The sequence below is a fragment of the Tiliqua scincoides genome, chromosome 1 (assembly GCF_035046505.1).
Source record: "Tiliqua scincoides isolate rTilSci1 chromosome 1, rTilSci1.hap2, whole genome shotgun sequence".
Classification (NCBI taxonomy): Eukaryota; Metazoa; Chordata; class Lepidosauria; order Squamata; family Scincidae; genus Tiliqua; species Tiliqua scincoides.
Window position 1 is genome coordinate 13,736,791 of NC_089821.1, and position 26,256 is coordinate 13,763,046.

Consider the following 26,256-nt stretch of genomic DNA (forward strand, 5'->3'; position numbering starts at 1 on the left):
CCAGGGGCCAAACAGATGCCTTAGGAAAGCAGGGCATGAAAGCAGTAGCCCTCTGCCACTACTGCCTCCCAGCAAATAAAATTCAGTTTTATACCTGACTATTCTATATAGCCATCATGCCCAACAACCATGTATCACAGTGACAAGTTGTTGAACTCAGGTCTTAACTAACTACCAAAATGGTTTAGCCAGATACGGTTGTCCTTTCTCCATCCCCACTCCCTTAAAAAACAAAGCAATCAATGCAGTTTGCCTCTTCGTGAAGGTTTTACAACAGCACCATTCATAAATGACAAAAGTATTTGTGCTAAGACAGCATAATATAAAAATGGACCATTTGTATATTTCAACAGGGAAAACAGAAACACTACAGTACTAGATGTATGGGAACATTAAAGGGTTGTGCTACTAGAAATGTTTACTCAGCATAGCTGACCTAAAGATTCAAAATCTTCCAATTTCTTAAAATTTAGAAGTTTAAACTCACTGAAAAACATTCCCATTTAAGAATTATCCTGTGAACCCAAATACAAATACAGTTCTAACATAAATATTGAACTAATGAAGTAAAATATTCTACTCTGTTAAAACTACGAACTATTGATATGATATGAACAAAGGGGAACATTATCAGCATTCTGTCTGCCGGTTGCTACAAAGGGGGACATTTCCAGATACTTATGGGGTTCAGTTAAACTGCTGCTTTATCTGTATCAGTGATCTATGATTATCTCTAGTTGATATCTGCTATATAACTTTATGCTATGTCATGTCAATCTAAGATTTAAAAGTCACAGCTAGATTGTACTGAATTGCAAGTTGCTGGAATACCGAAGTTTGGGAGTAAGCAAAGGAAAAACAACCTAGTTCTTTTTTACCAGTTTCTCTTGCATCATAGTTGCCATCTTGAAGATATAAAAATTTTAAAGTCAAAGTCTAAACTCTAGAGCGGGGTGCCCAAACCCCAGCCCTGGGGCCACTTGCAGCCCTCAATGCCTCTCAATGAGCCTCTGGCCATCCGGAGATTTGCTGGAGCCCACACTGGCCTGACACAACTGCTTTCAGTGTGAGGGCGACTGTTTGACCTCTCACGTGAGCTGTGGGATGAGGGCTCCCTCCACTGCTTGCTGTTTCACGTCTGTGATGCAGTAGCAGCAGCAAAGGAAAGGCCAGCCTTGCTTTGTGCAAGGCCTTTTATAGGCCTTGAGCTATTGCAAGACCTTCATTAATTCATATAAGATCATCTTTAATAAATTCATTTATGTAAACTTATGTAAATTTTAAATGTAAATTAATTCTTTTTCCCCCCCAGCCCCCAACACAGTGTCAGAGAGATGATGTAGCCCTCCTGCCAAAAACTTTGGACACCCCTGCTCTAGAGAGCAGCAGTGAATTACTAGATAAGGGCTGGTAAGAGACTATATAAATCACACTCTCAAGAGAAACATATTCTAGTTGCTTAAAAAAAATTCTCAGTTGCTCTGAGCCAGTTTGTAATTAGTTGACAAGAGCTAAAGGGGGAAAAAAGCCCTCTTGATTAATTGCAACCAGAACTGTTCCTGAACTCATAAGCTCTTCTGCCAACTAAAGAAGTTTCTGTAGGATGATAACTCAAACTTGTACACTAGAGAATTGTTACATTTTTATGTGGGCTGTTGCGAAGACATCCTGTCTCTAAAAATGAGAAGTAAGCCTCTCCTTTACAAACCAAATACATACCACTGGTGACACTCAGCACTTTGATCTCCCATCTGCAGAGCTCTTTCTGCCTCCTCTTTCCCTACAAAATGAATTAATAACTTAATTACACATCACATTTTGAACAAATGCTTGCCAAATGGAGTTTTTAGAAGTGTATGAAAGAATTTCACACATTCACTAAATATATTATTTAGAAAAAAGCCACCTAATACTGGGATGACAATACAGGGGGACGGGGGGGGGGGGCAAAAGAGCTACATCCTACTGTCTTGCCAGTCCTGCAACTACAGCCTACATTTTTTGGCTCAAAGTCCTTCGCAGAAGGCTAAACTGCAAGGCTCCTGCCACATTCCATTTAAGTCCTCAGCATTCATCCTTGCCTTTAGCATGTGTAGAGATGTCATATAGGGGGAAAAAAGGAAATCGACAAGTCTGTAGGTGAATTAAATAATAAGAGACAATGCAAACAAGGCAACACAGATGGGTTTAAGTATAGCTTTAGACCTCTTAGCTTCCCACCTTCTCCAGCAATATATGGACAGGGTATAGTCTGTAGAAAAGTGGACAGTTCTAGTATTACAGTAGAAATGATTCTACTAGTATAAACAGGAGGGAAGTACAAGCTCCTGAACAAAAAAAAAAACAACTCAGGGCCCAATCCTAAACAGTGCGCGTTGGCTTACTGCCGGCATGCGCTGTTGCAAACATGCTGTAAGGCATGCTTGCAAGGCTTAGTGCCAGCTGAGCACCAATGCTCCGTCGCTCAGCAGTTATGAGGACCGCCAGATGGCAGAGAGATAGGTGGGAGCGTGGAGGGAGGCAGGGAGGCGGCGTTCCAGGGGGAGGGAGGAGGGACTGGTGGGATCTTGAGCTCTGTGTTGGGCTGCGCGGCTCAACATGGAGGCTCTTGATTTGTCAGCAGCCCAAGGACTGCCACAGAATCAAGTAGCCCCATTGCGGGGCTACGTCTCTTCCCCTGGGAAGCCACCGGCTGCTGCCCTGTTGCTCACAGGATGCAGTGGCAGCCTTTTTGACGTCGCAGCAGTCCCGTTGTAACAGGTAGCTCAGGATTGGGCTGTCATTCAACTGGTGAACACCCACAGTGTTCTCAAGATGTCTCCTTACCATCAGATGCATAGGACTTCTTCTCCTCTGCCTCTTCCGTGATTTCATACATGTCACTATATGCTCGGGCCAGGCGCCAAAGAAAGTCCTGCTTGTTGCCATACTGCAGATAGAAGAAAGGTTAGTTCAGCTGTTTGCCTTTCATTCATTAAAAGTTATAGGCAAAAAAAAGATTTCCAAATACACCATTTAGCAGGTACTGACTAATTTTAATTTTAAATTAAACAAAATTGTCAATGTGTGTACTGACAAGCAGTCTCATGATCAGTGCTGGAGTGTCCTAGAGTAGATTCTCAAGTCAAATCCATAGTTCTCTTAAATCTATTTACTTGTCTGTAGAATCAGACTGTATTAAACCTTTTATACCTTAGTAAATCTTTTATATCTTTAGTAGAATCAGATCAAATAGTTAAAAGTTTATGTCAAGTAAAAGAAACAGGTAGCAGCTTTCCAAGGCTTCAAATATTCTCTTGCTGCTAATCTTGTAAACAATCCCAGGAGTATCTGAGTAGCAAATAAACATTTAGGAGAGAAAGATGAACTTTTGCACAACTGCACAGCTCTGACTGCACACCTGTCAGAGCTGTGCTTGCTTTGCAAGTACACCCAGATGTCATGCTTGAGTAGCCCACACTGTAGCAGTAATGCCAGCAACAGCAACCTCTACCAGATGTGATGCATCAGCACCATACACAATATGCACAGGAGAGAAATGAACAGAGTGCCCCTGGTGGGAACAGGACTTGAGACTCCTGAGTTATGCTGATTCATAAAGGCCTGTTAAGATATATTTACCAATGCTATATCAAGCAAAAAAGGTGCAAAAAGGTGTGAAGCACTGTATTTGGGGGATTATAAGTCAATGGGCATATAAGACAAATAGGATGGGTTTTCAAACATCCATAGATAAGCTGACCCCAAGTACAGGATAAGGTGAGACACAGTTAGAAGGGGCTAGATAATGCAGTGGCAATTGCAAGAAGAGGCTAGATGAAGGTGGGTCACTCAATCACACACTGACTTTCATACTTTGTAATTTATCATTCACAATAACTATGGCACAAGTCAGCCACCACAGAGCAGTGATATTCCATGCTTTCTTGCAAGTTGCAAATGAGGTTGGCCAATCCCCTGCAGGGACCAGTATGGCAGCAGAAAGGAGCTGGGAGCCAGATGGAAAAAGGGAGATATTGAGTGAACAAATATTGTATGAGTGACCCCTTTGTTGCATACTCATAGTAGTACTGCCCATCTCCACTTGCACAACAACCTTTTCCTCCCTCCCCATCCGACACTGCCAGAGCTGGAGATTTTTTTGCAATGGGAGATGGTGAACAGGCTGCTGCAGATCCTCAAGCACAATACTTCTGTGTTTCATGTACAAATAATGCAGACCTTAAGACTGAGGCATCAGTGTCAGAATTTTAAAAAGTCTTGCCTTAAAAGCTGAAAAATATGGTACATATTATTGATCCTTCATTATACTTTGTCAGGCACCATTCATTTAAATTGTACTGTCCTTTGTTCCAAAAATAATTAAATGTTCAACTTTGTTATACAGTGATTTGACTCAACACAAATGGCCACTGCAAATGAGAAGGAATGTGCTGATCCCCTGGAGAAGGGGAAAAATGCATCTCTTTAAAATGCTTTTCTTACTGTTGTAGAGATTTTTATCTCAACATGATGAGAAGTGCCCTTGAAATTAAAGGAAAACAGTCCTTTACAACAGTTAGAGGGCAGCCAGTTGACAATCCATCAATCATTCTCTCTCCAAGAGACCCCCCTCCCTTCCCCCTGAACAGTAAAAGAAAGACAAACCTTTCTAAGTGTCTGGACAGAAACTGATTGTTGGACTGTCTCTTAATGACTCTATCTTAACATCATAAAGGTCAGCAAGGCTTTTAAATCACCAGAGCAAAGAGACTTTGGGTGCAATCCTAAGCCCTTATGTCAGTGCTTTCCCAGCACTTCCCAGCACTGACATAAGGGCAATGCAGCTCTGAGGTAAGGGAACATACATTCCGTTACTTTGAGGAGGCCTCCGTGAGTGACACCCAACTGCAGGATGCAGCACATGTCCCACTGGCACCGCTATACCAGTGCTGGAAAGTACTGACATAAGGGGTTAGGATTGCGTCCTTTGTTTTTTAAATTGATTTGCTATAGTGCGATTTTTGCCATTCACGTAAGTTTTGGGAACTGAACCCATGGGAATAATGAGACTCAACCTGTATACATACAATCCATACTGCAACACTACACACTTAATATTGGGTGAAATCCACCAATACCAAGTTAACACACAAAGCTTTAAACAAAGAATTTTTTTGGCCAACTTCTTGTAACATTTTCATCAAATCTCAGTTGGATTCACATGAGTGCAGAGATTCTTCCTTTGTTATCTGAAACTTCAGTAGTCAGAACAGGTGGACCATAAAAAGTAACATACAAATGGAAATCAAGCTGTTGACACCAACAGTGCAATCCTACTCAGAAGTATGTCCCAATCAGTTCAATGAGACTTACTCCAAGTTGAGTGACTTCAGCACTGCAATATACTTTAAATAACATACTTGTTAACCTAAACTTGCCATGGGGGTAGGGAAAGACTGACTCTTGAATCCTGAACACTTAGGGCAAATACGGTAGATTTGCAAGTATCTAAGAGTGGATCCTATTATAGTAAACAGAAGCAGTTGGACTGAGCAACTTTGGAGAAGGAACAGTAGGCTGCTGAGACAGTACAGCATCAGAAAGTGCTAAGGAAGAAATTTCTTTTTGATTCAAGAAAGGAAACTCGCACAGAGACTCAAATTTTAGATGGTAGCACTCCCCCCCCCCCCCAGGTTTGGGAATCATTGTTATAACAGCCAGTTTGCTTGATGACACTGGTTGATATAGAGTTGCATAAGCAGAAGTCTGCTCACCCAACCACTTGTACTCATTCCTTCATCCCAAGGATGCCACCTTCCCCATTTTAAGAAATTCCATATCTGCAATCCATTTTATCCCCTTCAGGATGGTCCTCTGACCCTCACGAGAGGCTTGAAGGGGTAAGGAGGGTGCAAGGGGCTGCTGAGGGTGGGAAAATCCTGGTGTGCAAGCCAAAGCAATTCTGAATCCAATCCATTCATGTTTCATTAGTAGTTCATTAGACCAGTGGTTCCCAAAGACCAGTGGGACCAAAGACCCTGTAAGTCTTTGTCTGGGTGGGGGCAACAACACAGTTGCCATGATCATGCTGCTGCCAATTTCTCAGTTCCCCTGGTGGGTCGTGACCGACCAGTTTGGGAACCACTGCATTAGACAATTCTGCCTAGATAATCACTGCACTGTCTGAAGACAGTTTTGCTATCAATATTTTCACTTTTTAACCACATTAGGTGATCAAGTTACTGTGCCTTTCAGTATTACAACAGACAAACCATAATTTAATCCTCTTAAAATAGGCCAAGTCTCACGAGAGCCTAAGGTTTTAATTTGGTAAGTTAGGTGCCTGGCTCCATTTACAGTTGTGGTATAGACACAGCCTTGCACAATATCCTGTCCTGGTCTCTGCTGTTAGTTAGCTCAACTCAGTTTTTCCTGGGAAACAGCGATAGTGAACTTTACCACTAGTTTATTGTTAAGTAGCAGTTGGAATCCTTCTTTCTTCTCCTGGTCATTCCCACTGTGCAAGCGATCTGCTTGTTGCAGCAACTGATTAAGCTCTTCTTCTGCAGCAATGTCAAAGGCCAATGTCACTTCATCTTCACTGACAAGATCCATGGAATCCTTCCTTGCCAATCTCACTGTCTCACAACTGGTTTCATCTTCCGCTTCCTCACTCTCTTTTTCAGACTCTCGATCATAATCAGACTCAGCATTGGCTGTCATATAGCTGTAAGGACACAAAAGAGCATAGCATTTATATTGTGATGCCAAGTGTATTCAGAACAGTCTTAAATGTTAATATAAGTCAAACAACTCTTAAATGCCTGCCATTGCCAAATAGCTTCCTAGATCAGCAGGGAGTAAAGCAGATGAAGCAGCACAACGGACTAGTGAGATTTTTGCCTCCAAGTCTGGACTGGAACTCTCCAAGGGGCAATACTTTTGACTTTCCTTTAGAACTAAGTGACCCATGTCCAGCACTCAGCAACTCTCAAACGGAAGTGTTCAACCAATGTTCCTAATATGCAATTAAAGTTCAGAATTAAAAAAAAACACAATAAGCTACTGTGCTTGTAATATACTTACCAATATTGACAATATTTGTATGCATATATTCTCTTGCAGATGCTTCCTATTCCATTAGAGGATTTTTTAGTTAGAAAAATTCATGACAATAATGCTGACATTGTTAGTGTATAATAACCTTTCACTCCTTCCTAAACCATTCCTCCACAGATGGTATTTCAGTGCACTTCCAATTCTTCACTATTCTTTTTACCTTCTACTACAACATTATCCTCTAAATGTTTGTTTTCTGTACACAATTTGTCATGTCATTTCAGAGTGGAACAAAGTGGATCATCTAGAAGAGTGGTGGGCAAATACTGGCCTGCGGGCCATTTGTGGTCAGAGACCGCCCAATCCGGTTTGCAGGAAGTCCCCAGTCTCCAATGAGCCTCTGCCCTGTCAGAGACTGTTGGAGACCACGCTGGCCCGCAACTGCTGGTTGTGACCACCAGACACAAGCTGCGGGCCAAGTTATATAAGGCCTTCTATAGTCTCCATGTGTTTTCTGCTTTTCCCTGGGTATTATTTTAACCCCCACCCCATTGCCTCTGAACAACTTATGCCTCCATGTGTTTCTTGCTTGGTCTGGCTTAGTCTGTATGTTTTCACTGTGCAAGGTGTGTGGCAAACAGTTCATAGTTCTCATATGGTTCTACATGCCTATATTATAGTTCTCATGTATATTATAAATAAGCTCAGTAAAATTCATTCATTCATACGAATTCCATCCCTAATGTATTCATTTATGTAAATTTATTCAAATTTGAACTTTAAATTCTTTTTTTCACGGCTCCCAACATAGTGTCAGAGAGCTGATGTGGCCCTCCTGCAAAAATGTCCCCCCCCCCGATTTAGAATATGTGCAACTATTTTAAAGCATCTCAGATCACAATGTTGACATGATCTTGCAGGTTTGTTGGCAATGCTGAATATCTTTTGAGGCAATGTCAGGCTATACAAAAGCCAGTAGCTGGGATGTCCATTGCACAGATTCAATGATAATTTGATGTTGTACTTAGTTATAAGAATGCATGTATTCTTTTTGTTTCCTTTTTGTAAAGAGAAGGTCAAGAATAGATGTTGTATGGTGTTTTTCCCCCCCAACAATTTTAAACTCCCAAGTACACAAATTTAAACTCTGCACAAGTATAAAAACTTTCAGTCCAAAGAAAGCCTAAAAAATGTAGTAATTTATTCTATTAGCAAAGGCTATCTTTCTCTATTAATTGTCTCCACCAAAGACTTATGGGAATCTAATCTTCCCTATCAAGCCATTGTGAGGAACTACTTCTGGGTTCCCACAAGCAAATGTGGGTATAAAACCCACCTTCAGGGAAGTACATAACAAAACACCCTAGACAATCTGTTGCACAAAATATGGGTATACACCTCTTTACACAATTCTTATTTTAAAAATTTACACCCTACCTTTTGTTTTCTAAGAAAAACCTCAAAGAATCTTCTTAAATATTGGTATTTTGTAACAGATAACCAGCAAACAGCAACAATGCTAGGGGCAGCATCTAACTAGCACTTAGGCTACCACGAGTTCCCTCTGGGAGCCGAAGGAGCATTCCACTCATGCATAGGATCCTCTTCACTGCTGTTGAGAGCTCCTTCTCAAATGGAGGGAACATTTCACTTGCTCAAAGGGTCCTTGGAGGAGCCCTTGTGTGAGCAAAATGCTCCTTCTGCTCAGAATAGGAAGCTGCCCTAAAGACTGCTTAGGCAGGCACCTTTCTTCATGGCTTGGTTTGGATTACCAAACAGGGCCCAAACATACATATTCTGAATGGTTTTTATTTGTGTCCTTTTATAAAATCCACATGGCTTGAGTGTGCCCCCGGACTTGGAGCAACTCCAGAAATCCCTCCCAAAGATAAAACTGAATATAAGAAGTAGGTGGGACTGGTGGCATCCTTCTTTTTAAAGCCTAAAGATATCCTTTTTTGGTAACAAAATATAATGATTCCACACTTCTGAATCCCTTGACTAAGAGGACCTGGCAAAAGCAACAATGACATCATGCACCAGAACGAGTTAGCCACACCTTTGGGTAGTACCACACTGATTAACATTTAAACTCTGAATCCCAGGAGGGCAAGCAGACAGACAATACAAAAGCTTCCTTCCTATACATGACAGATGGGACTAAACAAAGGAATTAAACATGTGCACATTCCAGTTAGGAGCACTGATTGCTTTGCTCGAAAAGGAGTTTTGGGCAGTATGAAGTTACAACAGCCATATCAGACAGATACAGTATCATCAGAGAGGTTCTCTACCACTACGTGGCTATCATAATGATGGATTTCTACTCCAAACCACAAAGGTAATTTATGGAACCAAAAAAGGATACACATGCAACACAAGGAGTAGACAAGAGTTACCTGGCCGGCTTACTTCAGAGACATCACAACTGATCTTAAAATATTACTCTGGACAGGACACATATTAGATTTCCAAGCCTATTCCAGACAGACACATAATTGTTTCCTTACCAAAAACTGAAAAGTTTTTCTTGCTTCCCAGGAGTGTCTAGGCATTAAATAAGAAACAGTGTTCATTCTGAGATTGGTGAGAGGTGTAAAAATAGCAGGTGATTTTAGTCATTCTAATTGTTTAAAATGATAGATATCTACAAAGTCAAGTTCCAAGCACTAGTTCTACTTTAACAAGTGTCAACTGCCCTAAGAGACTGCAGTTACAGTGCCAATGACACCAGGCAAGACAAAGCCAAACCAAAGAGTCTCATGGGTTCTAAAAAAAAAAAGAATACTCTAAGTACTCCTCCAAGTGCTTCAAGTACTACTGAGGTAGAGTCCAACTGAAGGGGTAAGTCACACACTCTTCACCTACACCTAGCAAGAGGGGGCCGAGACTCGTCTCTGTTGTATGAAGCCTCAGCAAATCTTGGAAATAAACATTTTGCTGCTTTTCAAGTTTCTGTAAAGTCAGCCTAAGATCAAAGAGAGCCCCAGACTCTGGAAAATTAAAAATGCATTTACATCAGACAAGCACATTTATGGTCTCCTGACCAAAGAACATGCACATCACCTCATAAGAAAACAGCTAATTGCACTAACCCATCCACCCCCCCTCCCCCGTTAGGAAGGGGAAGAATGGTCACAGCCAAGGTGCCAAAGCCGTTTGGAGGTATTTATTTATGTTATTCATAACTTTTCCTTTAATAACCTTTTTTAAATAAAAGCAGCTGGTTGTAAAACCACTCTACAAATTCACACAAGAGAAACATCTTTTGTCTAACAACCTTCCTTACAAATTCAGTGGTTGGCAGTTGTGTAGCTAGGCCAGGATCACAGGGACCCTGTGACCCTGGGTGGAACTCCGTGGGCGGCAGTGAGGCTGCCTACTTCAGTTGCTTTTTCCCCCAGAGTGGACAAAATGACCAGTTGCTCAGAGGACCTCACAGCCACTTAGGGAGGTTGCACACCACTACAAGAAGCCAGCTGCTTCATCCACTTGGAAAAAAGGTTGGTAAAGCAGGTGGGCTGCTCAGAATGATGCACAACTGCAAGGGCCACAGCCACTCAGGGCAGCTGCAAGCCACTCCAAGAGGGCACTTTGTCAGTTTTAGAAAAAAGGTGAATGAAGCAGGCGGCCACACACCCCTCCCCCGCAGTCACTTGCTCCATCTGAATGGTGCAAGAGTGTGGGAACTGGAAGTAAATGTGGTGATGTTATCCTGTCACCGCAATTACTTCTGGGTGGGCAGCAGGTTTGACCCAGGGCAGCAGGGTCCTAAACCGTTGGTTGGGCTGAAATGCAATTTAGGGTTGCAATGCTTTCTACACTTGCTCCCAAATAAATCTGACTGAAATTGATGACTTTTACTTTCAGAAAAACAAAATTAGGATTGGGCTGCATATGCCCAATCCATTTGATTACTTCCTAAATAACTGGAACTCAATGAAATCACTGAAAACGACTTGAAACAAGAGTGTAAATAATTGAGTATATCCCTTAGAACAGGGGTGTCCAAAGTTTTTGGCAGGAGGGTCACATCTCTCTGACACTGTGTCGGGGGCCAGGGAAAAAAGAATTTACATTTAAAATTTGAATAAATTTACAGAAATGAATATATTAAAGATGAACTTATATGATTGAATGAAGGTCTTGCAATAGCTCAAGGCCCATAAAAGGCCTTGCACAAAGCAAGGCTAGCCTTTCCTTTGCTGCTGCTACTGCATCACAGACGTGAAACAGCAAGCAGTGGAGGGAGCCCTCATCCCACAGCTCATGTGAGAGGTCAAACAGTCGCCCCAATGCTGAGAGCAGTTGCGTCGGGCCAGTGCGGGCTCCAGCAAGTCTCCAGAGGGCCAGAGACTCATTGGAGATTGGAAGCTCCCTGAGGGCCACACTAGGAGTCCTTGAGGGCTGCAAATGGCCCCAGGGCCGGGGTTTGGGCACCCCTGCCTTAGAATATGATGCTAGTGTTTTTCTCTGCTATGGGATTACTAAGGTTTCAAGTGTAACAATGAGAAGTTTCTCCTTTCTGCAGTCCTCATTTATTCACAAAGGCATTTCTAGTACTGCTACATGAACAAGTTTTTCTTATCCCACTCACAAGATAAAATTTAGTGTAATATGCTTTTCTCATATTATTAGACTAGCATCCATCTTTCCAGAGAAGGATCAACTGAGACTTAATAAGTCAGCATTTGTGCAGATACTATGGAAGGGTGCCAACAAAAACCAGAGAGACCAAATGAATGCATCTGACCAGCAAATCCCACTGAGAAAAGTTTTCTCTTTCTCAGTAGAGGTCACTGCCTTTTCCCCCGCCCCCTGCACAAACTCACCTGGGAGTTTTACTCCTGAGAAGATTGAGAAACCCTGCACTACACGTATATAAAATGCCTTTAGTAGGCATTAGCCTGGATTTACCCCCTTGATTTCATACTACAGGAATCACTAATGCGTATTAGTTACCTCTTTAACTGCCTATTTCTATTCACAGTCAGGGCTGTTAAAGAGTGTTAACAGATAACTGATCCATATTAAGCAGTTTTGAGTATGTCCTCCAAGATATTTAGTATATAAAGTCCTTGACTGCCACTGAAGGCTGTAGGTGCATAGACAAGCTACTTAATGGTGCATACAAGCAGTCACTTAAACATTAGCAAGAAACACAAGCCACATCTGGATATTTTTAAAACATCAGGAATTTAGCTGCAAATAACTACACTGGTTCAAACAGATGTTAAAAACCTTTGTTCCAAATTAAAATGAAAGCTGAATGACCGTGTAATGAACACGGTGGTAAATATTTGTCCTTATTAGAACATTATACATACCACTGCTAACACTTATTTTCCAAATATATGCATTGCATGCGAAATCCAATGTTGCAGACATCTCTCCAGTGGTTCCACAATGAAAATCAGTCCAATAATTCAAACAAATTACATTTTATTTTTTCAAGAAACATCTAATAAAATAATAATAATAATTTTATTTTTACCCCGCCTTTCTCCCCGAAGGGACTCAAGGCTGCTTACAACAGGTTAAAACAGATTAAAAACATAATTTAAAACAAATAAAAACATATTAACACATATCATAAAAACAGCAGTCGGATAAAAAATAGTCCGGTAAAAAGAGCATAGAGCAGCAGCAAATCATAAAAGAATCAGGCCTGTAAAAAATATAAAAGATGTTAAAAAGGCCGAGAACTCAGAAGGCTTGTTTAAACAGAAGGGTTTTCAGGCCTGGCCGAAAAGTCTCAAGAGAGGGAGCCATTCTTAAGTCAAGGGGAAGGGAATTCCATAGCATTGGTACCACTACTGAGAAGGTCCTATTTCTTGCTGCCGCCCCACGTACCTCCCTAGATGGCGGCACTTGTAAAAAGGCCTTCTCTGATGACCTAAGAGGACGAGCCGGATTGTATGGGAGTAGGCGATCTCTAAGATACCCTGACCCAGATCGGTATAGGGCTTTAAAGGTCAAAACCAGCACCTTGAATTCGGCCCGGAAATGAATGGGCAGCCAATGCAGCTGCTGGAGAAGCACACTGACAGGGTTGAACCACCTACCTCCAGTAACCACACAGGCCGCCGCATTCTGCACTAGTTGCAGTTTTCGAACTGTCTTCAAGGGCAGCCCCACATAGAGCGTGTTACAGTAATCTAACCTCGATGTCACCGAGGCATGGATCACCGTGGCCAGGTCTGCACGATCCAAGTACGGCTGCAGCTGGCGCTCCAGCCGAAGCTGAGCGAAGGCCTCCCCTAGCCACAGCCGCCACCTCGGAATCCAGGAGCAGCTGCGAGTCCAGGTGGACCCCCAAGCTGCGGACCTGCTCCTTCAGGGGGAGTGCAACCTCATTCAGCGCAAGCTGATAGTCCAGCACCAGCATTGAGGACTTCCGAACCAGGAGAGCCTCTGTCTTATCCGGATTTAATTTCAGCTTGTTAGCCCCCATCCAGATCCTCACTGCCTCCAGACAGCGTTCCAGGCCCTCAACCGCCACCCTGGAGTCTGGAGGAAAGGAGAGATAGAGCTGGGTGTCATCGGCATATTGATGGCACCCCACTCCAAACCCCCGGATGACCTCTCCCAGCGGTTTCATGTAGATGTTAAATAGCATGGGGGACAGAACTGAGCCCTGTGGCACCCCGCACCTCAAGGGCCAGGGTGTCGAACAAGCATCCCCCAGCACCACCATCTGGGACTGATCCTCCAAGTAGGAGTGGAACCACCGCAAAACAGTGCCTCCAACTCCCAACTCAGCCAATCGGCCCAGAAGGATACCATGGTCAATGGTATCGAAAGCCACTGAGAGGTCCAGCAGGACCAACAGGGACACACTCCCCCTGTCCAGTCCCTGGCGTAGGTCATCCACCAAGGCGACCAAGGCAGTTTCCGTCCCAAAGCCCGGCCTGAAACCAGATTGAAAAGGATCCAGATAATCCGCTTCATCCAAGACCCTCTGGAGTTGGGACACCACCACCCGCTCAATTACCTTGCCCAGAAACATCTACAATGAAAGTCATTTCCTTATATACTACCCTGACCTTTTCATACTATTCCTTATCCCTTAAAAATACCCAAACGTGTATATCTACTCTGAAGTAAATCCAAATCCAGTGGGCTTACTCCCAGCTAAGGGTGCACAGATCTGTAGCTCCCACTGTCTTAAGACTATAGTACACTGTATTAGGTTTAGCAAGCAATGAACAAGTGCCTTTATGAAGCCAAAAGAAGTTTATTAGTGGTCTATACATATTGTAATAATTAAACTTTTCTACTATGCAAGCAGGTATTTTAATGAGCCTTGCAAAACAGAGAACTTGCAAAGTCAACATTCTTAACTATAGCGAATGGAAATCTCACAAAGGCATAATACAATAATGGTACACTCTTGAAACAGTAGTGGATTTTTTTGACACAGTACAGACTTTCAGGAAGCAAATGAGAACAAAATGCACATGCATTCAGTAAGATACATTATTTTTATATATCATAAATAATATTGGGGTTTTTTTTGCAACAAAGTTTATTTATTTATTACAGATACAGGTAAGGAAAATGGGTTAGACTTAGGGCTGGTACTACACAGGTTACACATGAGGGTATTGGTCATCGATTACAACATGCATTATTTCAAAAAAGAAATCAATAATGAGTAAAAAGAAAATTATTCAACAAAGCAAAAATTATCATATTTGTTAATCTACTAATTAATGATTTAGCTAAAAAATCAATATTATTTAACTAAAATTATCTATCCAGTCATAAAAAGGCTTCAAATTTTACTCATACAATATTCTTGCCACTAAACTAATATTTACAATAAAATATTTCTTATCTTGGATCTTAATTTCTGATGTCACATTTAAGAGGAATATTTCCAGTTTGAATGGTAATACACAATTCAATATCTCTTGTAACAGTTTAAATATCATTTCCCAATATTTCTTTGCTTTTTCGCATATCCACCACATATAATAAAAAGTTTCCTCATAAATAATATTGTTTTATACAAGAGCCAGTTACTATTTTGATATTGTCTAGGTCAGTGGTTCTCACTCCTTTAGCACCGGGACCCACTTTTTAGAATGAGAATCTGTCAGGACCCACTGGAAGTGATGTCATGACCAGAAGTGACATCATCAAGGAGAAAATTTTTTAACAATCCTAGACTGCAATCCTATGCACACTTACCCAGGAATCAGTTCCATTTACTATCATTGTTAAAAGCATATAAATAGTAGCCTGTTAAAAGTATAGATCTATGACAGTTCCCCAAACAGTTCTCATGCAGTTACATACCATGGTAGCATCAAGTTTAGTATATTAAAACTAAAATACTGAAATGAATGGGGACCCACCTGAAATTGGCTCACAACCCACCTAGTGGGTCCCAACCCACAGTTTGAGAAACACCAGTCTAGGTCATTTTTTCTTCTTTCTGAGTGTCTTATGCTGGAGTTACTCATATAACAAGTTGTTTTGTTTTCATGCCATTAGTTGCTTTGAGGCTGTACTAAACAAGGGGAAATGTGTATTTTCTAACTCATTATGGAATATCTACCAGACAGATTATTCAATAAACCTGTGTGGCCTGAACGCTTTGGTTCCCCCCAAAATTAAATTGCCAGTATCATTTTAATTCCCATTGTCTCAAAGTACTTCCTCACATGACCTGCTAGAAATGGAGCGTGCTCAGCTCAAAGATTGGTTTCAGTCTTCCATCAGTACAAACAGGTTGCCCTTCAATAATGCTAACATGTTCTGTGGGTTGCATGAGACTTTAGAACTGAGGTCCATCATTCACTGAGTCCTGTCAGGACGTGACTACAAGATTTCTTCTGGAAGGTAGAGGTTGGTCCCGATGTGGGTAGAAGAACCTCCCTGCAGATTTCGTTATCCAAAAGTTTTGGTATCCACAGTGGGTCTGGGAACGAATCCCCCATGGATATCAAGGGCCAATTGTAGCATCTCAGCAAATCATCTGTTTGCTCAGCAATGCATAGGAAGACACCAATGCCAGCCCCAAGCCACCCCTCCCAAACTGCTGATCAGCGGAATTTTGGATTTATTTAAGCTGCATTGTGGGTATGCAACCCCTGTGCTTAGCTCTGGAAAGAGAACTGTATGTGCAGCACCCATTCACTTGTCCACCCAGCCAATGTATCAGCCAGTATATAGAAACCTGCTACCTACTGTATATGAGCACTATCTGGAGCTGAGTGCATATAATGGAATTCTTCTCTATACAAGTAGCATGGGAAAACTGGTTTTACCCATTAAGCGCATGTGCGCGCACACACACATACACAGTGTGCCTTCAGCCAGCTAAAAGCCATGAGTGCACAGAGGCAGGCGTTCATGTATGCATCGTTAGATGAATTTCTTCATCCAACGGATGCTGCATACATGACGCACTAGGATCTAGACCAGTTTCACTCACCAAGACAGTACACATGTAGCCCTGACTGGTAACAGTACTGATAAGGAGGAAAAGCAGAGCCAGATTTAATCTTCATCACCACCCACTCCTCATCAAATGCTGACTGACAAGGTGGCAACTCACCCGAAAGCAGAGTTGACAGGGACTCCAGACAAAACACTGTTCTGCTCCTTAAGCAGCAATTTGTCATTTGTATTAAACCCAGTGAAGATATGAGAAAGTCTTAAATCAGTGGTTCCCAAATCCCAAAAGGGGAGTTGGGAACCAGGTAAGTGTTTGCATAGGCAGGGTGGGAGGTGGGATGGGGAAGGGAGCAGTGGTGGTACTGCAGCAATCACAGCTCCATCACTACCAAGGGGCTTGTTTTTTGCCTGAGGGAAACAGCTGGCCTCTTGCAGGTTCCTGGAAGCTCACAGCCCCCTCCAATGTCCTCCGTTGCTGTGTGAGCAGCCCTTATCTCTGATCAGCAGTTACTTCCAGTTTTCCCAGGAAAATGGAAGTAGCTGTTGATCGGAGATAAAAATTGTTTACACAACCATGGAGAACATTGAAGGGGGCAACAAGCCTCCATGGTCCTGCAAGAGGCTAGTTCTGCCCGTCAGGTGAAAAACAAGCCCCCTGGTAGCAACAGAACTCAGATACTACTGCACTGTCGCCGCCATAGAAGCAGGGCCACTCCCCTTAAGGGGGAAAGCCCTGCTTCCAGTTCCCATGGTGGGTCACGACCCACCACTTTGGGAACCACTGCCTTATATATTCCACAAACAAGAGAAAAAATTTTCTCTTTTTATTTTCATGGATCATTTTATTTGCAGAAATCTTCTCTCTTATGGGTTACATGCTAAGAAAGTTTGAATTTCCCACTGAAATGATTGGAATTTAGGTTAGTCATGACTAACTTGTCTTACTGATTTCAATGGTGTTTAGTTGTGACTGTCTTAGAATACAACCCTACATTTATTTTTAGCACTTTACTTTTGTACATTTCTTGAATGTCTGTTGTGCGACAAGAAAGGCAGAATAAACATTTTGGTGAAAGCTGTAAACAACTGTTTCTAAAGAAAGAAAATGTTAGTAAGGGAACTCCAAGCAAATGCAATAACCATAATTTCCCTGCTATATATGGGATCACCAAGAGTGTAGTCTTAAATACTTTTGCAAGATCTGCTGCCATACAGAGGACATAAGAAGACTGCATCCTATTTGAAAATATATCAGATTAAAAAAAATCATATTCCAAATTTCCACTCAGAAGTACTGAATGCAAATTAGATATTTTATTACTGGTCAGTTCTCTTGGGTGACCCACTTCTTTCAGAGTAAGGAAACCTACTGCTTAACCATATCCAAATACATTAAGCAATTTTAGAGAGGATAATATGTATTAGAACAAGTGCTTCCTTACCCGCCCTCACTTTCAGCATCATCTGCAGTGACTGTTCCTGAACTGGCTGTGAAATATATGGAGCTGGATCCTGTGGAATCACTCCTTTCTCTAGAAAATACAAAACGCCTCCGCCGAGTTACTTTCTGACTTTCTTCGAGATAGGACCTGAAAGTAAAAAGACTTGTGTGAGATGTTTATGCCATTTTATTGTTTTCTCTTCTTTTTCACCAAATATCCCTATCAACCAACAAAATGGTTATTCCATCCTGCTCAACCCAAGTCAGAATGAGTCCTACTGTAGGCAATTCAAATCTCTTCACAGAAAGTCTAACTTAACTGAGTACAATTACAAGATTTTCCTCAATAGAAACATGTGAATTTCTCTGTTGCTGTATGACTTGTCTGTGCAGTAAAACTGCCCATCAAAGAAAAGAGGATAAGTCTCAGATGTTGCAACAACTCCTTCCATGTTGTCTTTCCAAGGATGATGGAAAAAAAGGATAGAATTAGAACAAGCTCAGCTGACCCAAAACTAGAGTGGACTTCTGAGGAGGGAAAGATTGTGCTAACTAGGCTTTTTAGTGATGAGATTCCTATTGGACTGTACTATTGCATAAAATAAAGTCCTGTGAGTACAAAAACGAAAGAACCAGCCTAGTAGAATTAGAGAGGTGGGGTGGGGAGCAGCATTTGCCCAGATAAGATGGGAAAAATTAGAACCAAATTTTACTGCGCTGGAACTTGGGATTGTCAAAGAGCATTACCATCTGTCCTACAGGCCCTTTCCTTTGATTCTGTGTAAAGAAGGAACAGGCTGCACTTGCTCAATGGAAAGGGAACAACATTCTTCATGTGCTCAGAGGCATTTTTAGGTCATTCCCATTCAAACAATTCACTAGACCCTGGAAAGGATGGTGGAACAGTGGTTTGGAAACAGTTTGGCATGCGTGTGTTGGAAGGTGGTTTGGAAAACTGTGAGGGTCTGTTTTGGAGGTCTTGGGGCACAGATCAGTGTTTGGCTAGTAAGCCAAGAGGCTATTTGTGAGTTCTTTTTATACCAACCTGACTTCTCCAGCAATCTCGCCAGCTAAACCCTGAAGGCTATTCCGCAACTCTTCCACTTCATGTCGGAGCTCTGCAAGGCTTTTAAGCACAAAATCCAGACGATTCAATACTTCGGCCTGTTCTTCACGTGTTAGAAAAGATGTATATGGGAGACTATCGCCTCCCTCCACTGGGTTTGGTCTCATCTGTGGAACTAGATAAGATGAAATTGTTTTAAGATTGCCCTAACCCCCTACAGACCAGATAGGCACCTAGATTATAAACCTTTAAGCATTTGGCTAAGAAGTAACTTTGCAAGAAGGCCTTTGGGCAGTGGTTCCCAAACTCTCTGATAGAGTTGGGCTGCTGTAAGTCCTTGTGGAGGAGGGGTGACAGGACCTCCAAAGTTACACTACTGCTAGGAAAATAAAGGTTTTTTTAAACTTATAGGGAGCAGTGCCAGCCCTCCAGAGGGTGCGAGGAACCCACAGCCACCTCTGCAGGCCTCCCTGTGCCTCAGAACTCTTCAAAATGCATTGCAACCCATTTCCAGGTTTTGTCATGAAACCACAAGTGGGCCATGACTGCATTTTGGAGCAGTTCTGAGGCGCAGGGAAGCCCACAGAGGGGGCTGCAGGCTCCCCACAGGCTCTGGTGGGCCAGCACTACTCCCACTAAGTATTTAAAAAGCCCTTTTTTCTCCAGAGCTGGCACAATCGTGGAGGTCCTGTCACCATTGTTGCCCTGTCCCTGAAGGGGGCAGCTACAGGCCTTCCCTAACTGGAGCATCACAACATCCAGTTTGGGAACCTATGCCTTTGAGGCTCATCGAGTCATCCTAAGTTACTTTCTAATGATCGTTTCTTCTTTTTGTTGGTTTAGTTGCTATTTTGGAATTTGTTTTATCATGATTCCATTATTGCTGATTTATATAATCGATTGTTAATATTTTTTGTTGTGAAGTACTCTTGGTCTTATAACAGAAGGGCAGCATACAAGCTTTTTAAAATAAAAATTAATTGCTTCATCTTTCCCACACAAGATTGTTGTTCTGTGCTCATTTCTGGAAGCCTAGACATACAGTACCACAATTAGAAGTGCATACAGAAATTTGACTAAATAGCCTTAGAACTTGATTTTGTTATCAGGATATTTTTTTCCACATTCTATTCACTGTGAACATATAATGAATTCAATATCTGTTGTTCATACTTGCTTTATAGCCCAATTCTATGCTGTGCGGGGCTGCCGCTGTGCCAAAAATGGCTGCAGCACCCGAGCACTAACCAGGTAGCAATAGCTGCACCGTGGGAGAAGGGGACTTTCAGCCCTTTCGTCCCTTGAGACATCTGTTGCTGGCAACGTAATAAGGCTTGCAGACGATCACCCTGACTACTGAGTCTTGCTTTTGAACCTTGCAACATCAGAGGAGCTCAACTTTCAATGAAGCACCTTACAGTTCAAATCTGTGGTCCCATTATGCCAAATATGTTACTGGCATGACATGTTACAATCTTATGTATACCCAGTAGCAAACTTAGCAGTACCATTGTTGAAATAACAAAAGCAACACTAGTACTCCCACAACATCTCTGACTACTCTGCCAGCACCTACCAGTCATACCATCATTCACCAAGATCCAAATACCTGTGCATAGAAGCAACACATAGCGATTGCAAAATGATTCCATGATGTCATCCAACACACAATCCACAATCAGACAGTTAGAAAGAGATACAAAGAGATACATAGGTAGCCTGCATGGAGAATCCAGAAACTTTCCAGGAGAAGAGCTCAGGAAAAATGCTTCCATGAAGACAATTTCCATAACACTGCATGCAGAATGATTGTCCTCCCTGCCCTCTCCCCACCCTGCCTCCCCTCTCCCCAGAACGCCTCCTCCCTGCCTCCCCCCAACTTGGTGGTCCATGCCAGCGCTGAGCGGCGGAGCTCCAGTGCTCCACTGGCACTAGCCCAGTGCTGAAGCAGTGGCACTAGGGCCTGCAAACATGCCTTACGGCACGTTTGTAACAATTATTATTATTATTATTAACAGTATTTATATACTGCTTTTCAACTACAAGTTCACAAAGCGGTTTACAGAGAAAAATCAAATAACTAAATGGCTCCCTGTCCCAAAAGGGCTCACAATCTAAAAGATGCAAATGAATACCAGCAGACAGCCACTAGAACAGACACTGCTGGGGTGAGGTGGGCCAGTTACTCTCCCCCTGCTATGCATGCTGGTGGTGAGCCGGCGAGCCGAGCTCAAGATTGGGCTCCTAGCGGATTAGCAGAATTCCCAGTTCCATTTATGAAGATATAATGTATGATTGCATCAGACCACAAATTAAGCAAACACAATTGTTTAAGAATACTGGCATGTGAATTCCAAATTTCATTAGAAAAGATGACAAATACCACCACTAAATTTCTTATCAATTAGATTAACTGTAGTATTGGAGGAGAAAACATACATGCATGTATATAAATTAGAACCATACCCTGATTATGAGGCCGTATAATTTCTGTATATTCCTGTGGGTTTAGAGCATTTTGAAGACTCTGAAAATTTGGAGACCTGGAGCTCCCCCTCAGCCAGGGTTTTTTCCTTTTTTGTTTGTAAAAGTAGTAGAGGAGCCCTATTCCTGTGGCCGCTCCCAAAATCACACCAAATCCCACTCGACTGGCCTCCAGTTTAGACATGATGCATCTGAAACAAATCATATTGCCATTATTTGCAATAATGGAATAGGTACCACATGAAGGAAGAAGGGCTTTCTCATATTTTATAAGTAATTGCTGCAAACCTAAAGCATGGTAACAGGCTTAATTCTAAGAAACTATCAGCCATTGCAACACACATAAAAGGTTATTTAAAAATATTTTTGAAAGTAGCACATAGCAGCACATTTTCAATTCTTTCCCATGACTGATGGGGCAGCAAATTGCTTCTAGGAATATGCTAAACAAAGTTAAGCACCAACACATTGGCTGCATGGGAAAGGATTTAGGCTTTGCTGGTCTGAACTGAAAAATCTTGCCCAACTTCAGCTGAAGCAGGCTTAATTCTAAGAAACTATCAGCCAGTGTCACAAATATGAAAGGTGATTAAAAATGAAATCTCAGCCACTGCAGATATATGACATAGTTCCATTGCTGCAGCTATACAAATGTGGGCCTTGTGATGCCTGGATAGTCTACCCACTCCATGTGTGCCACTCTGAGTAGCTTAGACGCTCAGAAGGCCATGATGCACTGAAGATTGGTGGTCTTCAGTGTATCCTGAATAGCTAAGATGAAGGGCAGAACCTATAATAATAAATAATTAGACCCTAATAAATAAAATAAGAACCTGGGGACCCACCATTTGTTCTGCTGCTGCCTGGGACCCTATCCACCCACTCCCTGCCCCAGTTGCACTCTCCTAGCACTGTTCACTGTAACTAAATACTGTATTAGAGAGAGCAGAAGTTACTAATGAAAGCTTTTGCTAATGAAACACAATTGCTAAGAACCTGAGCAGAACTGGGACACCATTTCCTGTCTCTAAAGTAGTACACTGGATGCCTCCCCCTTGATTTGGTGGTGCTCTAGTCCACAGGTCTTCAACCTTTTTCATTCCCATAAGTTGCTGTGACCCCACAACTGAGGTTTCACAACCCCATTGGGATCCTGACCTCAAGAATCAGGATCAGGATCCCCAAGAATCCTGCACTAACTAAGCAGCGTCAGTGACACACTCCCATTTCAAAGCAGGATTCTGCAGAAAGCAAATTTGAGACAAATCTTTAAGCCCACTCAGAAAATACAGCAGAAATTATGATTAGCAAAAGACATAAAGGACCCCCTTTCCTTGGCAGAGTTTTATAGAAACCCATGCAGTTGTGGTCCCATGTAATTGTGTACATAGGTATTGCAAGAAGGAACATGAACACCAGGGTAAAGGAACATGAGAGGCACTGTCAGTTGCTACAGGTTGATAAAACAGTGGTGATAAAGCAGTGGTGATAAAGCAGTGGATAAAGCAAAGACAGTCCATAGGATGGATTTCCAATGCGCACGAGTCTTATCTATGACCACCCAATACCACACTCAAATTTACAGGAAAGTGATATACAAAAACACTGCAACGATACGAACGGGAAGGAGGAGACTTTGAGCGTCAGCAATGCTTGGCTACCTTAGAAATGCTAGGATCCAGAAATTTGGAACAGGAAAAGAACTGGATTGTGGAAAGAAAGTGCAAAGGTCTTTAAGGAACACACAGAGAACAATATTAGTGGACAGTTATTGTCAGTTGCTCTGGGGTAAGATGAACAGCCTGTGGTTGTCACCACTAGTCCTTTGAAAATGCCCACCACAGTTGTGGCTGAAATGTTAGGAAACAAAAATCTTCATAGACCAAGGTCCATAAGCCTAAATATTTTTTACTGCAACAACAGGATACAGAATGGTGACAGCAATTTCAGATAGTGGCAGCCACATGCTGTTCATTCCAGACCAAATTTTCAGAAGTTAACTACAACACTGACACACATTAATACACACTTATAACAGAAACTAATGCAACTGTACCCACTTATATGTAAATAATTCAATCAGTGGAATAACTAGAGGGGGTGCAAAGCCCTAAGTTTTGCAGAGTGCCTCAGTGCATTCGCCTCTGTTTTGCTCCCCCCACTGGGAATAGCTTCAAAGTGGAGGGGGAGGGGATGCTTGCATGATGCACTGAGGCGCCCTTGCAAAGGGTGCAACCCTATTATATATCTACTCAGAAGTATGTCCTATTGTGTTCGATGGGGTTTACACTGTGGTTAGGATTGCAGCCTTAGTGTTTTGCACCCCCTTTAGCTACACCAGTGAAGTCAATTTGCTGTTCATTACTGTTAGTCCTCAATATTATTTCCTGTGACAGAATATTTTTATATTATTACCATTCTAAGAAGGGGGAGAGAGTCAAGGAAGGTAAGGAGGCTGAAAAGCAGTGACTTGCAGAACAACCCCAAGGAAATCTGACAGAGGACTTAGAGCCCAATCCAATGCATGTCTGCTCAGGAGTAAGCTCCATTATAGTCAATGGGGTTTACTCCCAGGTAAATGTGGATAGAACTGAGCTGTCAGAGCCCAAGCCTATGCGTGTCTACGCAGAAGGAAGTCCCATTAATTTCAATGGGGCTTACTCCCAGGTAAATGTGGATAGGACGGGTGTCACAGCCCAAGCCATGCGTGTCTACTCAGAAGGAAGTTCCATTAAAGTCAATGGGGCTTAGCCCCAGGTAAATGTGGATAGGACGGGGTGTCACAGCCCAAGCCATGCGTGTCTACTCAGAAGGAAGTCCCATTAAAGTCAATGGGCCTTCTCCCAGGAAAGTGTGCCCAGGACTGCAGCCCCAAACTCTGCCACAGCTCAGCGGGGCAGAGGCCACGGCAGTGCAGCCACGAAGCTTCCAAGGACATGGCGGGAGACCAGGGCTGGAGCAGGAGAGACGCCCCGCGGCGCGCTCCGACTGAGGATCAGCAGAGGGCAGCTTGACGGGCCACCAAAAGGCAGGCGGGGTGCGCGCGCCGCTCGCTCTCGGCGCGTGCGTGGAGAGGACCGAGCCTTTGGGGGAGCCGCAGGACTGGTCGTCTGCAGCCCGAAACGGGGGCTCGGGTACCTCAGGAATGGCCGGCTCCGCAGTCAGTCATGTATTTAAGCGTTTGTGACCCTCTCCGGACACCGTCCGGTGCTGAGCGACTGACAGTTAACTGTCAGACACTGAGGGGACCTTTACCCAACGGCAAGACCGAGAGGGAGTTGGGGCGCACAAGAATCCCTACGCATTTAAATCTTTCTGTCCCTCCTCGCCCACCGCCCCAGGGTGATTGACAGTTAACTGTCGTAGCCCTGAGGCGAGCTTTCCCCAACGGAAAATGGGAGAGGGAGCTGCGGCGTGAGACCTCCGAGACAACCCACACTGAAGGGGCAAGCGCCGACGGTTCACTGCACCGCTGGTCGCTTACAAGACATCAACGGAAGCCCGGAGACACGGATGGGGGCTGAGGGGGCACGTAACTGTTTTTACCTAGCGACGGAGAGCGCGTCACTGTCTACCACACCACCGGCATGGCTTCGTTCAGCGATGCGCTTCCCACTGGATCTGTCCCCGCGCGGCCACCGCTCACCTGCTCTGCTCTATTCGCCTCGCTTACCACAGAGCCGTGCTGCCTGAAGCGCATATTGATGACGCGCTAACGCTCGGTCGCGTCTAAGCTCGGCCCCCTTCCACTGTCCCTCCCCCGATTAAAAAACTGGCGGGAAGACTTGAGGGAGAGAAGGAGCGCGTGCCTCTAGGCTCCGCCCCTCCAACTGTCCCCGCCTGTTTAAAAATTGGCGGGAAGAGAAGAGGTGAGGGAGAGAAGTTGCTTGTGTCTCTGTGAGGTAGTGCTTCCTGCCTTCTCCTCAGGGCCAGTGGTTGAAGGCCCCATAGGCTTTAAGGGGATGAGCCTCCAGGGAAGGAGGAGGCCAGTCTGGTGCCTGAGCAAGCACGGGGGGGGGGGGCAGAGCCCTTCAAAAAGTGCTGCTGTAGAAAGGGTGGTAGAAAATTAAGAGGTTGGAATCCTGGGGGACTTTTGGGTAGAGACTGGCAGGTGTGAGGAGGTGGCACTCCAGACATTGCCATTGCAGAAGCTGGGCCTGGTGACTGAATTTGGAGAAAGAACAGGAGGAAGCATCCAAGCACCGCAACCTGTGTGTGGAATTGACAGTCTGGGTGAAGTCTGTGTGGATGAGATATGACTGTTAACAGCGGTGTTGTCATTTGGATGTAAATAATAATAATAGTAATGTCAGGCCTTGGTGTCTCTCAGGGCTTGACTGTTGTCAGCTGGGATGTGGCAGGGGGCCTTGATGTCCTGAATGTAAACAATGTAACTGCAGCACTGTTGCCAGTAATCAGTTGCACCTGTGTTAGGTAGGAGCCATGTGACTTGGGGAGACGTATACTGAGTCATGTGGGCAATGCGCCACTTGGCAGCCAATTGGAATTGGTCACAAGACTGTCACAAGACTATGAGGTTGCCCTAATCTGATTGGCTGGCCCCAGTATATAAGGGGGCAAGAACAGACACCAAATGTGGGTTGCTATGAAGGATGTTCCAGGTGAAGTGCTGCTGGTTTGGTTTCTGACTCTGACTGCGCCTTGCTGTATCCCTGACTTCTGGACCATTTGGCTGACTACTCTTCTGTCTGCTCCTTTTACCAATGCATGCTTCTCTACTCAACGAGCCTGTGTCTGTTGCTTAGTTTGGGGCTGTGCTGCCCCACTGCTCTGCTGCTGGAATACTCTGCTGCTG

General features: G+C 43.4%; 1 protein-coding gene across 1 annotated transcript in view; it reads right to left on the reverse strand.

The window, feature by feature from the left end:
• Window positions 1-25,124, reverse strand: part of RMDN3 (regulator of microtubule dynamics 3) — a 59,693-nt gene extending 34,569 nt beyond the window's left edge. The window contains exons 1-7 of the mRNA XM_066631259.1: window positions 24,987-25,124; window positions 21,423-21,631; window positions 18,936-19,131; window positions 17,892-18,038; window positions 6,442-6,709; window positions 2,827-2,929; window positions 1,720-1,780 (exon numbers count right to left, since the gene is read on the reverse strand). Coding sequence (XP_066487356.1) covers window positions 1,720-1,780; window positions 2,827-2,929; window positions 6,442-6,709; window positions 17,892-18,038; window positions 18,936-19,131; window positions 21,423-21,624 — 977 coding nt within the window. The 5' untranslated portion in view covers window positions 21,625-21,631; window positions 24,987-25,124. The remainder of the gene's footprint in view (window positions 1-1,719; window positions 1,781-2,826; window positions 2,930-6,441; window positions 6,710-17,891; window positions 18,039-18,935; window positions 19,132-21,422; window positions 21,632-24,986) is intronic.
• Between the last annotated feature and the right edge of the window lie 1,132 nt (window positions 25,125-26,256).